We start from the raw sequence: 14,115 nt of genomic DNA on the forward strand, positions 1-14,115 counted from the left end.
CACAGCTCATGGTTGAAACAGCTCCACGCTATCAGTGCTGTGGTTCACCTCTTCCTGTTCTTGATTTATCAGCTAAACTTCATCACAGGTGTGTGCAGGGCGGGGCTCAGGACTGCCCAGGGTCAGGCATCCCAGGGGTCCTGGACCACATCTGGTGGATGGGGAGGGACCCGGAGCTGAGCTGTGCCGCACTCCCACAGACAGGCTCAGGGCTGGGGGCTAAGGTTCCCTCACCAGGCACAGCCTAGTTTTCTGGGAAAGCAGACCTGGGGATCTGGGGGCGTCACTGTTGGACACTTTTAGGTGTGGCGGGGCCACGGTGCGCTGTCACAGACCGGGGTCCTGATCACTCAGGTGGGGAAGTGTGTGCTGCAGACTGTGGCTGATAGCCCACAGGACCCGGCTCCGTGGGACCTCTCTCTGGGGCTTTCACACACTGTGGCCCCTTCCCCCGGGGCTGAGGACCACACCACTGCCGCTCCTCCCGCCCTCCCCAGGCCCCTCACTCCCCCCACCAAGGTCCCTGGAGGTGAGTTTTCCTCTAGAAGAGTCAGGGGACAGATAAGGGCAGGCACAGCTCAGGGACAGGGATCCGGGAAGGGAAGGGAGGGGCTGGGCCGGCCTGGGGCTCTCTGGGTTTCCTTAGACAGCAGCTGCCTGGCCTCGGGGAGCCGACATGACGCAGCGCAGCTCCGGAGGGCAGGGGTCGGGGCAGAGTCCAGGTCCCGGCGTGGCGCTCAGGGTCTCGGTCCGAGGGCGGAGTCTGGGCGGGGAAGCCCAGCGGCGGGGAGTCCCCAGGTCCCTGAGTTTCACTGGCACTTCACCACCTGTGTCCATTCCTTTAGCCTGGACACTAGTGACGCGGGCCCAGGTTTCACTCCCATTGGGCACCCTGCTTCCATAGGAGCCATCAGCGCCGCCGGATCCCGGCTAGCGCCAGGACTCAGATTCTCCTCAGACGCCGACAAGGATGTCCATGGCGCCTCGGACCCTCCTCCTGCTGCTCGCGGCGTCCCTGGCCCTGACCGAGACCCGGGCGGGTGAGTGCGGGGTCGGGAGGGAGACGGCGTCTGTGGGGCAGGAGCGTGGGGAGCGCGCGGCGGGGACACAGGACCCCGGGGAGCGGCGTCTCCTCAGCCCACCTCGGCCTCGCCGGCCCCGCCACCTCCCTCGCCACCTCCCCTTTCCTTCTCACGACCCGGCTCCCCTACTCCCCGCCCGGTCCCACCCACCTCAGACCCGGGCGTCCGGCTGCGGGAGGGGTCGGGCAGTTCTCAGCCGCTCTCGCCCCCAGGCTCGCACTCCCTGACTTATTTCTACACGTCCGTGTCCCGGCCCGGCCTGGGGGAGCCGCGCTTCGTCGCCGTGGGCTACGTGGACGACACGCAGTTCGTGCGCTTCGACAGCGACGCCGAGAACCCGAGGATGGAGCCGCGGGCGCCGTGGATGCGGCAGGTGGAGCCGGGGTACTGGGACCGGGAGACTCAGAAGTTAAAGGACACCACGCAGACCTACCGCGTGGGCCTGAACACCCTGCGCGGCTACTACAACCAGAGCGCGGCCGGTGAGTGACCCGGGCCCGATCGCAGCTCGCGACCCCTCCCCGCGTGGGGCCCAGACTGCGCGCCCCGCGGAGACCCCGGGCACGGGAGGAGCCCGCGGGACCCTCACGGGTTTCGGTTTCGGTTTTGGCCGAAATCCCCGCGGGTGGGTGAGGGCGGGGGTGGAGCTCCGTGGCCCGGGCTGACCGCGGGGCGGGGCCAGGGTCTCACACCATCCAGCTGAGGTATGGCTGCGAGGTCGGGGCGGACGGGCGCCTCCTCCGCGGGTACAGTCAGTTCGCCTACGACGGCGCCGACTACCTCGCCCTGAACGAGGACCTGCGCTCCTGGACCGCGGCGGACACGGCGGCGCAGATCTCCCAGCGCAAACTGGAGGCGGCGGGTGCGACTGAGCTCCACAGGGCCTACCTGGAGGGGGAGTGCGTGGAGTGCCTGCGCAGACACCTGGAGACGGGGAAGGAGACTCTGCAGCGCGCAGGTGCGTGGGGCTGGGAGGGGCCTCTCGCCATCCTCCCCTGGGGCAAGCGTGGGTAGGAGGGGAGGAAATGAGACCTTGACTTCCCACCTTCCGGGCAGAAGCGTCCTCCTTGATAAGGGGCCGACCTTCTCTCAGGGCAGTAGAGGGAACCGGGCTGTCTGAGGGAGGAGGGACAGAACATTCCAGAAGTCCCCTCAGCGGTGCCCTGGACTCCGGCAGGGTTCTGTGATCAGGGGACCTCTCCCAGGCCTGTTCTTGGCCTCAGGCTGCTGCGTGGGGAGGTTTGACCCCAGGTGTTCCGAGTCTCTGCCTCCTCTCAGGTCAAGGCTGAAATCCTTTTCCTCACCATAAGACACCTGGACACTCCTACCCTGGGCTGTCTCTCTGATTCTAGAACTTTCCAAAGAATCAGTCATCCCGATGCCTGTGTGCAGGCAGGGTCTGGGTTCTGCACCCCTCCCCCACCTCTGTCGCTCCATCCATTCTCAGGATGGTCCCCTGAGTGCTGCTCCTGTGTCCCATGAAGCTCACAAAGTGCCTGAACTTTCCAAATCTTTCCCTCAGACCCGCCCAAAGCCCACGTGACCCATCACCCCGCCTCTGACCGCAAGGCCACCCTGAGGTGCTGGGCCCTGGGCTTCTACCCCGAGGAGATCTCACTGACCTGGCAGCGAGATGGGGAGGACCAGACCCAGGACACCGAGTTTGGGATGACCAGGCCTGGGGGCGACGGAACCTTCCAGAAGTGGGAGGCTGTGGTGGTGCCTTCTGGAGAGGAGCAGAGATACACGTGCCGTGTGCAGCACGAGGGGCTGCCCGAGCCCCTCACCCTGAGATGGGGTGAGGAGGGCAGGAGGGGCGGGGCCTCTGTGGGGAGGGCAGAGCCCTGCTGGGGCCTTCAGCAGGGTCAGGGCTGAGCCCTGGGTCAGAGCCCCTCACCCCCCCTTCTCTCCCAGAGCCTCCTGCTCAGCCCACCGCGCTCACAGTGGGAATTGTTGCTGGAGTTCTTGGAGTTCTTCTGATCCTGGGAGCTGTGGTCGCTGTTGTGAGGAGGAGGAGGCACAGCTCAGGTAGGGGAGGGGAGGGCGGAGTCTGATTCTCCTGTCCCCTGGGGGACCTCCAGCCCTGTTCATGGGGGGAGGCCGGGCCCTGCGTGCTAACGCGGGCTCTCTGTAAAGCACAGGGAAGATCAGGATGAATGTTTCCTGGGCTGGTGCTGGTGATGGAGCTGAGTGCCAGCAGCCACAGAGCAGGGGGGCGGCCCCAGCTGAGGACAGGGCTCCAGGGGCGGGGTCTCCTGTCCCACAGCCACAGTTCTGGAAGCTTCTGTAGGATGAGCCAGTGCTCTGGGCTTCCTCTAGGTGGGTGCTCAGGCCCTGCCTCCTCCCTGGCCTCTCACAAGGTGTTTTCTTCTTACAGATAGGAAAGGAGGGAGATAGGCTCCGGCTGCAGGTAAGTCCTGGGGTGTGTGGAGGGAGGGGTCACCGAGACGCTTGCCACAGTGAGAAGCCCATGGAGGCGCTGCCCGCCCACCCCACATCCCTTCCTCAACCACGTCCCCTGCCCACCCCATGTCCCTCCCTCAGCCACGTCCCCTGTGAGCCTCACCAAGCCCTGATTTGTTCACCCCAGGTGGCCACAGGGACCAGGGTTCTGATGATTCTCACATGTCATGAAAGGTGAGACCTGCAGGCCTGATTGGGAGGGGGTGGGGCAGAGGGGACGCTGTGGGTCTGGGGATTCCTTGAATGGGGCCGTGTTGGCGGTGGCTGCTCATGTCCCCATGTGCACTGCTCATCTGAACTTGTTATCTGGATTTTTCTACAGCGTGAGAAGCGGCCTGTGTGGGACTGAGGGATGCAGAGTTGTGCAGGCCCCGTCTTTGTCCTCAGAGCCCGGCTCACCTTGAGCGCGTGGGCAGCAGGCACAGTGTGAGGAGCGGGAGCCCGGCCCGCCCTGCCCGTGTGGGCGTCTCTGTCCTGTCTCAGGTCCCGTGCACTGCGCTGCAGCTCCTGCCCCATTCAGTCTGAACAGTGATTTATTTTTCCAATTCTGTCATGAGGGGTTGGTGAGTTAATTACATGAGGAGATCCCTAAAATTTGTGAGAGGAAATAAATAGAAATAAATAGAAGCACCAGAACCTTCCAGAACCCGTGTGCTTGCTGTGCTGAGTGTGCTGCAGGTGGGGCCGGGAGGGGCTGGGAGGCACTGAGTGAGGACAGTGCTGTGCCCCTGGGTGCTGAGTCCATCCGGGCGTTGTGGTCGCTCCTTACCTGGGTCCCTGCCCCGTCCTCATCTCCAGTGGAAGCCCTGCCCCCCCGCCCCACCCGCCTGTGCTCATAGGGACTCAGCCACGGCCCCAGGAGGTCCTGTCCCTGGGATCTGCCGCTGGAATGGCTTCCTGCATCCGGGCAGCCTGAGCTCCGGCTTGGGATGGAGCAATAGGAGAGTGCTCAGGGTAGGAGGTTAGTGCGTGGGGGAGGTGGCCCAGATAGGGAGTGAGGGACAGGGAACGGGCCTTCTTACTGGGCAGGGGCAGTGTGGGCCCCACTGAGACAGTGGCCTTGAAGACATGTGAGGAACTTGATGAGTCACCTGCAAAGCCATGGTGGCAAGTCCTTAGCAGGCAGGGAACCTCCAGTGAAAATGTCCTGGGGCAGGAGTATGTGTGTGTGTGTGTGTGTGCGCGCATGCGTGCGTGTATCTACTCTACAAGAACAAGGAGCAGAGGGATGTGAAGGCTGGGTCAGGGGCGTGGCTCTGCTGCTCCCTTACAGGCCTGAGGGACTGCTGGGGGAGGGTGGGATGCAGAGGCCAGCAAGGCTGCAGGGAGGATGTCAGGGCACCCGGAAGGGCCCAGGCTGGGGACGCAGCTACCGCGCTGGGGCAGGGGTGGGAGGAGTGAGAGAGCAGCTTCTGGCTCCTTCTCAAGATGGACTCACGGCACCGCCTCGTGGATGGCACTAAGGGCTGAGAGAGGGCGGTCAAGGAGGCCTGGCAGCAGGAGGAGGGGGTTTCTCTGGGGGGAGGGGGTGACAGTGGGCAGGGCATCTGGGGAGGGGGTGGCCCAGGTATCCATGCAGGCGCCCTGGGAGCCCAGGTGTCTGCTGGGAGTGCGGCTGACACTATGGGGCCGGCAGCTGGGCCACAGGATGGAGTTAGGAGAAACGTCTGGGCTGAGAAGTAGACGGGGAGGGGGCTCTGTGTGCATAAGGTTTGCAGCCCTGAGCCAAGATGCAGTCACTGAGGGAGGGGGCGGCTGGAGGAGAAAGGGCCCAAGCCCAGCCCTGGCCCTCAGCATTGGTGACAGGAGCGAGCTCACAGCAGAGCCGGCCGCGGGTCTGGGGCCAGTCCTGCACTGGGGGCCGGGACTTGCTGGGCAGGAGCCCCGGAGACACCATGAGGATTCAGACAGTCTGGGGTGAGCAGATCTGTGTGTGTCCCAGGGTGTCCTGCCGCTGTGGTCCCCAGGCCACACTTTCAGCAAAACCTGGACCGGGACCCCCAGGCCCCGCCTCGGCCTCCCCTTCAGGATTAGTAACTGAGCAGTTCCTGAGCAGGGCCCACACTGGGAGGCGGAGCCTCTGGCAGGGGCTGAGTGTAGCTGTCCCCGCCCACAGTTTCCGATGTACAGTTGGTGCACACACAACTCTGCGCCTCTCTCCAGTTGTGACTGCGCCCCTCTCCTGGGCTGCGGATGTGCTGGGAGGTCTGCTCTCACCCTGCTGGGCAGTGGGAGTGAGTCGGGTTCCCAGTCAGCCCCAGGCTCCTGAAGAGGCCTCGCCCCCAGCAGGGCTCCTTGCCGGCAGGGTGATTGGGGGGGGGGGGGGGGGCAGTGCATTCTGTCAACTCCCAGTGCTTTTGCAGACGAGCCCACACCCTAAGTCAAAGGCATTGGATTTTCTTTCCTTAAAAAAGGTTTCTATATTTATTTGAGAGGCAGAATTACAGACAAAGAGAGAAGTCTTCCATCCTCTGGTTCACTCCCCAGTTGGCCATGACAGCAAGAATTAATCCGAAGCCTGAAGCCAGAAGCTACTATCAGGTCTCCCACATGGGTGCAGGGCCCAAGGACTCTGGCCAAGGTCTGCTGCTTTCCTTGTGCATTAGCAGGGAGCTGGATCAGAAGTGGAGCAGCCAGGACTCAATCCATTACCCACATGGGACACCAGCACTGCAGGCAGTGGCTTAATCTGCAATGCCACAACGTTGGCCTCACAAATAATCACTTTAAAAGAAACATACTACTGGGGCCAGTGCTGTGGCACAGCGGATTAACGCCCTGGCCTGAAGCGTCGGCATCCCATATGAGCGCCGGTTCAAGACCCGGTGGCTCCATTTCCAATACAGCTCTCTGCTATGGCCTAGGAAAGCAGTAGAGGATGGCCCAAGTGCTTGGGCCCCTGCACATGCGTGGGAGACCCGGAAGAAGCTCTGGCTACTGGCTTCGGATTGGTGCAGCTCCAGCCATTGTGGCTAATTGGGGGTGAACCATCAGATGGAAGATCTCTCTATTCGCGCTCTCTCTCTCTCTCTCTCTCTCTCTCTCTCTGTAACTCTGATTTTCAAACAAATAAATAAATCTTTAAAAAAACATACTACTAAGTTATAATAACCAGGACAGAATGGTACTGGCATGAGACACAGACACATAGACACAGAAAATAATAGGAAGCCCAGAAAAAAATCTTCATTTTACAGCAACTGACTTTGCACAAAGATACCAAAACACACTCTGAAGAAAGGACAATTCTCCAACATGGTGCGGGGAAAACTGGATACTCACATGGCGAGTGGCCTTATGAAAAGTAGGTGGAAGACCTTAAGAATTAAAACTAGAGTCTTTCTGAATCATTAAAACAGAACCACGGCACGACCAGCCATCCCAGTACGGGCACACAGCTGCGGGAGGGAGATCCGGAGAGAAGGAGACGTCTGCACCCCGTGTTCGCTGCAGCCCTGGTCATGATAATGAACACGGATACAGCCCCAGGGCCCACAGTGGAGGAGACAGAGCAGGGGGTGTGTCCACAGCGGGGCGCTGCTGAGCCGGTTAAGAGGACGAATCCTGGGGTTTGCAAGGAGGAGGATGAACCTGGGGCTCAAGGTGTCACTGAATAAGCCCAGAACAGAGACAAATCGCCCTGAGCTCGCTCACTGTGGCGTCTGAAAAGCTGAGGTCCTGGACGTGGAGAATAGAACAGGGGCTCCCCCAGCTGGGGGGGGGGGCAGAGACTTTAGGTTTGATTGCGCTGTGGCTGAGGAGGCCCCCGAGGGAACAGGGACCTAGCGTCTGTCACAGGCTGAGAGCAGTTGGTGAATGTTCTCTACACAGAGAGACACTGGGGATTCAGGTGACCCGTTTGCTAATGACTTTGATTTGTTCCTTCCACATGTATCCATGTACTGAGAGTCCGCACTGGACCCTATAATATGTACAACCACTGTGTGTCAATCAAACAAAGTCAGGGCAGCTGTTGGCAGCAGCGGCTGTCACCCTGGTTACACCTGCACCCCCAGTGCCGTGCCTGTTGGGGTGCTGGCTTCTTGCCATCAGTCCAAGTCCTCCTGGTGCGCACCCTTGGAGGCATGGAGGATGGGCCAAGCATTGGGCCACCCACACAGGAGACCCAGGTTGAGGTTTGGACTCTTGGCTTTGGCCTGGCCCAGCCCTGGGTATTGCATCTGCGGAGTGAGTCAGCAAATAGATCTCTCTCCATTCATCTAACACTGTCTCTCTTTTTCTTGCTGTGTGTATCTGCCTTTCAAATAAAAAATGCAAGCTATTAATTGAAGATAAAAATAAAAATTTTAAATGAAGCAACTATTAATCCAAGGGAAACAAACAGTGGTCAGTATTAAATTGTTCTGAGCTTTGTAATCGAATAAAATCTACAGTGACCGAGGAGCACTTAGAGCAAACGAGCTTCTCAGTCGGCAGGGAGCGCGGTGTCATTTACTCAGCCACTGCCAGCCCCAGCCCCGCTGCCGGCCCTCAGGCAGCCCCGGGGAGGCGGCAGAGCTCCTGCTGCCAGGGAGGCCACATGGACTCTGCTCCCGGGGACTGGGGTTGAGTGACAGGTGATGGCTCTGGCGGGGACTGAGCAGCCGCTGTCCTGTCTCACTCCCAGGGCTGGAGTCACCTCCATGACCGTGTGTGTACAAGCACTGAGACACCAGCGGTAGTCACAGCTGCCCGGGGCAAAGGAGAACACACAGAGCAGGCGGCAGAGTCGGCAAAGCCTGGGAGGAGTGGGTGGAGGACGAGGGCTGGAAGAACTCCCACAGGCACCGAGCAGTCCAGGCGCCCACACGCCCGCCCAGGGGTGCATGAGCGCTCCAAAGCCCCTGGAGAGCCTGGAGCCTTGACCTCTGGCTGTCTCCAGGCTTTCTGTTGGGAAATCCCATCCCTGTCCACAGTGCCCATCAGAATGAGGAGGACAAGGCTGGAGGGTAAAGGAGAGACAGTTCACTCTACAGGCAGAGGAGGGGGCTGGCAGCCTTCACCCTCGGGGCCTCTCAGGGAGGAGGCTCTGGGCTATGAAGGGCACAAGTGAGGCTGGGCTGCTGAACCGGGTTGAGCTGGTTGAGGTCTGGCAGCAGCGCCTCTCTGGCGTCACTGCAGGTCCTGGAAACCCTGCCCCATGGCAGGAGGAGGACACAGCAGGACGTCCTGACACCGCGCAGCTGCAAACCTCACGTGGCTGAGACCTGAGAGAGGCAGAGGACTGTGTGGGAGAGGAAACCTTTCCCAGGGCAGCGTCTGCACAGCGGGTTCAGCTCCTGGCTGTAGTGCCGCCTCCCAGAGCAGAGGGCGGGTTCACAGTCTGCCTGCTCGGCTTCCAGTCCAGCCCCCGGCTAATGTGCCTGGGAAAGCAGCAGGAGATGCCCAAGTGGGAGGGCCCTGTGTTCCCCAATGGAGACCCAGATGGAGTTCTGGGCTCCTGTGTCAGTTTGCACCAGTCCAGCTTATAGTTATTTGGGCAAATGAACAGTGATAGAAGACCCTGCTCTGTCTTTTGTCTCTCTCTGTCACTCTACTTTTCTAACAAAATAATTTTTAAAAATTGTATCCAAATGATATTTTTAAGAGGGGGCTTTTTAAGAGGTATTTGAATGACCAGTGTGGAGTCCTCTCAGTGGGATCAGGGCCCTTATAAGGGGTCCAGGCTGGGGGAGGTTTTTCCTCTCTCCCCCTTCCATCTGCACGTGAGGACCGACCATTGCTCCTCCCCAGAGGTTGCAGCATTCCAGGTCCTTCTGGGAATCAGAGTCCCCAAACCTGCCAGTGCCTTGATATGGGACCTCCCGGCCCCAGAACTGGGAGCCAAGAAATTCCTGTTCCTGCAGCACCTGTCACAGCAGCCCAGATATGCTAGGACAGCCTTCCCCACCAGGAACCAGGAGTCAGGGAGACTGAGATGAGGGTGGGGTGTTGACCCTCCCTGCCCACTGGAACTGAAACCATGGCGTCAGGTGCCCGTGCTGCTCCCCCTGTGTCTTGGGTTCCTTAACCCTTCACTGACTCAGCCCCATCCTCCCAGTGCCCCTCCCTCACCCAGAGTGCACTGAGCCCTGCTCTTCATAACCTGTATCCCAAAGCCCCGCCCCTGTCGCTGTCCCCCGCAGCTCACCCAGCCCTGTCGTCCACGAGGGCTCCTCCCTAGGGCTCCCACAGCCTCAGCCCAGAACCACGGCCCAGGCGCCCCAGCATCAGTGCCGGCCCCTTCTGTCTGCTGAGACCCTGCACCTCCAGATGCTGGGGCAGGAGTTTTGCTCCTCTTGGGTACAGCGTGGAGACAGAGCCTTCCTCTGCCCTGACCTCACACTTTGCCCTCCACTCCCCCCAGATTCACTTGTCAGACACAGACCAAATAGGAACATTTAAAAACCAGATGGAGGAAATTTCTCTCTGTCGTCCCACTCTCTGTAACACCACCTCCCAAATACATAAATAAAATCTTAAAGTCTTTTTAAAAAGATTCATTTATTCATTTGAACAGCAGAGCTACAGAAGAGAGAGAAACAGAGGTAGGTCTTCCATCCGATGATTCTCTCCCCAAATGGCTGCAATGGCCAGCACTAGGCTGATCCAGAACCTGGAGCCAGGAGCTTCTTCTGGGTCTCCCAGGTGGGCGCAGTGGCCCAAGTACCTGGGCCATCTGGGCAGCTTTCCCAGAGGCATAGCAGGGAGCCAGCTCCCAGGTGGAGCAGCTGGGACTGAGAGCAGCTCTCATATCAGATGCAGGCATTGCAGGGGCATCTTAACCTGCTAATCCTCAACACCGGTCCCATTTATTCCTCACTTGTCAATTTAATGTTTCTAATCAGCAGGTGAAAACCAGTGCTGAGCGTCGCTGACCCCGCCCCCGCCCCCGCCCCCGCGGCGCAGCTCTGTGGCCAGAGGCGGTGAAGGCACTGGGCAGGAGCTCCCTGTGCAGGTCCTCCGGGACCCAGGGGCGAGCGCGGGACTCCAGGTGAGAGCCGCAGGCTCCTGGGGACAGCGCTTTCACTCAACACGCAGAGGTCAGGTGCCCCGGCCCGCGGGGTAATCAACTAGGACATGAGGAGGGCAGACCTGAATGGAGAGACAAACCAGACACGAGAAGGGAGACCAAGACAGTATTCTGATCAAGGTCTCACTTTATTGGAGAAGGAAGCAGCTTATATAATACAAGGCAAGGATTGTAACAGTCGAGGGCAAGCAGGTGTCATCTCACAACATAGTTCAAAGGAACAATTTCACAGGAATCAGTATCAATTTGAGAAAGGGAGTTACAGCGAGGTCTCACAGCTAGCAGACATGCTTATCAAGGTACAAGAAAGAGAGCACTGAAGCCAGATGGCCAGGCGCTAACCACATCAGTGAGCTGTACAAATGGACTTTTCTAGTGACTCCTCCTTACAGGAACACAGTTGAAGGTTAGTCTAAACAAAGGCCTACACAGGGAACCCAGCACAGTGGCTCCCAACATCTCCCCCTTCTTTGTATATAGCAAGATGAGGTTACATGTCATCAGTGCTATACTGCTGCGTTTTTGTGAGCAGTGCTGTTTTTATTTTATAATGAAGCCAACGATGGTGCCTGTCTTAGGTCGTGGGTTCCACCTGCACATTCTTACCCGTCATCAGAATCCATCGTCATCCATGAATTCCTGTCTTAGGTTGATATGTGCGGCAACCCATCTTACCCGTCATTGACTACCCACCGTCTTATCTTTTGGGGGATTTCCAAGGCCTAGTTAGACGATACACGAAACACCTGCCGACGAGATAGGCAGTAAGGAGGCTTATGAGAAGGCTTATGATGAAGATTACAATCCCCACAAACAGTTTTTTAAGCCAGGAGAAATTTGGCAGCCAAGATGTAAGCCAATTGAATAAACTTTCGGACCCTTTGTCTTGAGTAAAATGAGAAGCAAGTTCTGTGAGTTTTTGGATTTTACTAGCAATACTATGAAAGTTATCAGTAAGATTAAAACAACACATATTTTTAACTTGATTGCATTTTTTGTGATGTAATAAGAGAAGATAATCGATGGCTGCACGATTATCTAGAATACCTTGCTGTAATACTTGTTGTTTTTTGTTTATTAAGATAGGGCAGTTGAAGAATGATTAATTTTTTTTAAAGCCAGTCAAATTTAACAGTGGGGGGTTGTATACCAACTTTAGTGACACTAATGTTAATAAGTTCTGATAACCCACTACCATCGGACCAGCCTGACATTAGGCGAGAGATGAAACATATAGCCAAATATCAATTATTTTTGATTACAAAAGAGGTTTGGTACAAAGTTTTAAATGATGAATGTCAGTCCATACAGACTGTAGCGAGGTTAGCACAAATTGCAGAACACACGGAAAACATCCCATACAAAGTAGGAAAAGCAGTAGCGGTCCAGCCAGCATTAATAACCAGTGAATCCATTGAAATCCTCCAAATGTTAGGGATTTAGTAATAAACATATGTTGCATTTTACTTTTAAGTTTATCAGTAACAGACTCTATGTGGCATATTGTTAGTAATGTTAAAACAACATCCCCCTGGTACAGATTTACAACTTATATGATCTTTTAACAGCAAATAATCGATAGCAGTTTGGTTTAAGAGTACTCCTGAACGAACTTGATCCAATTCTTCAGCTATATTGGATAGCGCAGTAGCAGTAAGATTGATGGTTTTGGTCACCAAACATGCAAGCCTTCATAGTCCACGATCATTATCCAGGAACTCCCACTAGCTATATAGCCATGGTAAAAGCAGGTCTCCAATTAAGATGACATTATTATCACAGTTCTCAGGTAATTAGCATTGCTGTCGTGTCTTTGGAAATACAGATGTTAGCATTGAGGCCACACGGCCCAATGAGCAGTTGCAAAAATCATCAGGGGCTAAGGATGTAAAAGCAAATTGATTGCATAAAAATACCCATCCCTTAGGAGCCGTGTCCCATACCAGTACCGGATCAGGTCCATTTGAGTGATTGGTGATAGGATCCCTGCATTTCACCATTGCTCTTTTCACAGCTGTTTGTGGGTGCCAGTGTTGATCAGCTGCAAAACAACCATCTTTATCCAATGTGAAAAAATTTAAAATGAATAAAGCATGTGAGAGCCATTTGTCAGAAGGCAGAAACCCCAAACTCCCCCTTTTTTATTTTATTAAAATATTGCTTTAAAGTATTATGTGTACATTTAACAGTGCCTTGACCCTGAGGATTATAAGGAATGTCAGTAACATGAGATATAAAAAAAGTTACACAAAAAGTTTTAAAAGAGGCGGAAATATAAGCAGGTCCATTATCCATTTTAATTTGTTTTTTGGAGTTCCTAGGGAAGCAAAAGCTTGTAAGCAATGGGCAATAACATGTCTTGTAGCTTTACCTGTATGTAAGGGAGCAAAAATAAATTTAGAACAAGTATCAATAGACACATGTATATATTTTTGTTTACCGAATTGCATGAAGTGGGTAATATCCATTTGCCATAGTTGATTGAGGAATAAACCGCGAGGATTAATTTCAAAGTGAGGTACTGGTAACTGGATGGAGTAAGTACAATAGATTTTACAATTTGTTGAGATTGTTTTTAAGTAATATTATGTTTTAAACATAACATATGAGCATTTAAATGATGTAAAGTGTGATCTTTTGTTGCTGTATTAATAGAATATATGTAGAGAGCAGAATCTGCCAAACGATTGTCCTCTACCAAAGGTCCAGGGAGACTGGAATGTGCTCGAATATGACCTATAGAGAAAGGGCAGGTGTGCTGTCGAATGACAGTGCAAATGCAAGAAAACAAAGGAGAAGAAGCTGAGGATTCAGGAAGGAATGAACAAGTTTCCAATTGAGGCACCGACAGGAACACATATTTGCTATTGGTGTATATGTTAACCGCTACATCCAAAGTAGACCGCAATGCAAGTGCAACAGCAGCTAATTCAACTAGCTGTAGAGATGAAAAAGGGGTGTTAATAACTGTATGGTGACCACCACAAATTACAGAAGCTTGACCAGTGTTGGAACCCTCTATAAACATTAAGTCAGCATTTTCTAAGGGTTGAAAGCTTGTATTTCATGGAAATACACAGGGATGATGTCATAAAATTGTATCATTTTATCTGCTGGATAGTTATTGTAAACTTGTCCTGAAAAAGAAGCTAATGCAAGAGGCCAGTCTTCAGTGAAAGACAGGAGCCATATTAGCTGTTTGTTAGTATATGGTTGACATATACATGTTAGCTCTATTTTAAATATTTTTTACATTTCAGTCACCCTTTAGTTATAATCTTAGCTATTGCATTATAATGTGGTATAACATTCTTTTTAGGGGTAGCCTGTAAATATATCCAAAGTAAAGGGGCCTCTTGCCACAACAGAGGGGTGGGTAAATAATCTGTAATCAAAATAATAAGAATTAAAGGTTGGTTATAATCAATGTAAGAAACAAAGCTCTGAGATAAGGCTTGTTGTACCTTTTCCAAGGGTAGTCATGCAGCGGGAGTAAGCACTCATTGGGAGGTAGGGAAACTATTTCCCTTTAGGATATCGAATAAAGGTTTAGGTCTC

At 54.9% G+C, this 14,115-nt stretch overlaps 1 protein-coding gene across 4 annotated transcripts in view; it reads left to right on the forward strand.

Moving 5' to 3' along the window:
* The first annotated feature begins 843 nt into the window (after window positions 1-843).
* The window catches only part of LOC133755761 (RLA class I histocompatibility antigen, alpha chain 11/11-like), a 160,587-nt gene continuing 147,315 nt past the window's right edge, over window positions 844-14,115 (forward strand). The window contains exons 1-8 of one of the 4 annotated variants that reach the window (XR_009865481.1): window positions 847-1,040; window positions 1,295-1,564; window positions 1,765-2,040; window positions 2,605-2,880; window positions 2,997-3,110; window positions 3,460-3,492; window positions 3,673-3,719; window positions 3,868-4,181. Coding sequence is in view for 2 of the 4 variants with exons in the window: in XM_062185799.1 (XP_062041783.1) it covers window positions 971-1,040; window positions 1,295-1,564; window positions 1,765-2,040; window positions 2,605-2,880; window positions 2,997-3,110 (1,006 nt within the window). In the remaining 2 variants the exon portion in view is untranslated. Of the gene's footprint in view, window positions 1,041-1,294; window positions 1,565-1,764; window positions 2,041-2,604; window positions 2,881-2,996; window positions 3,111-3,459; window positions 3,493-3,672; window positions 3,720-3,867; window positions 4,182-14,115 lie in introns of those variants that run through there. The other 3 variants (XR_009865482.1, XM_062185799.1, XM_062185801.1) reach the window with 3 other exon arrangements.

The sequence above is a fragment of the Lepus europaeus genome, chromosome 3 (assembly GCF_033115175.1).
Source record: "Lepus europaeus isolate LE1 chromosome 3, mLepTim1.pri, whole genome shotgun sequence".
Lineage (NCBI taxonomy): Eukaryota > Metazoa > Chordata > Mammalia > Lagomorpha > Leporidae > Lepus > Lepus europaeus.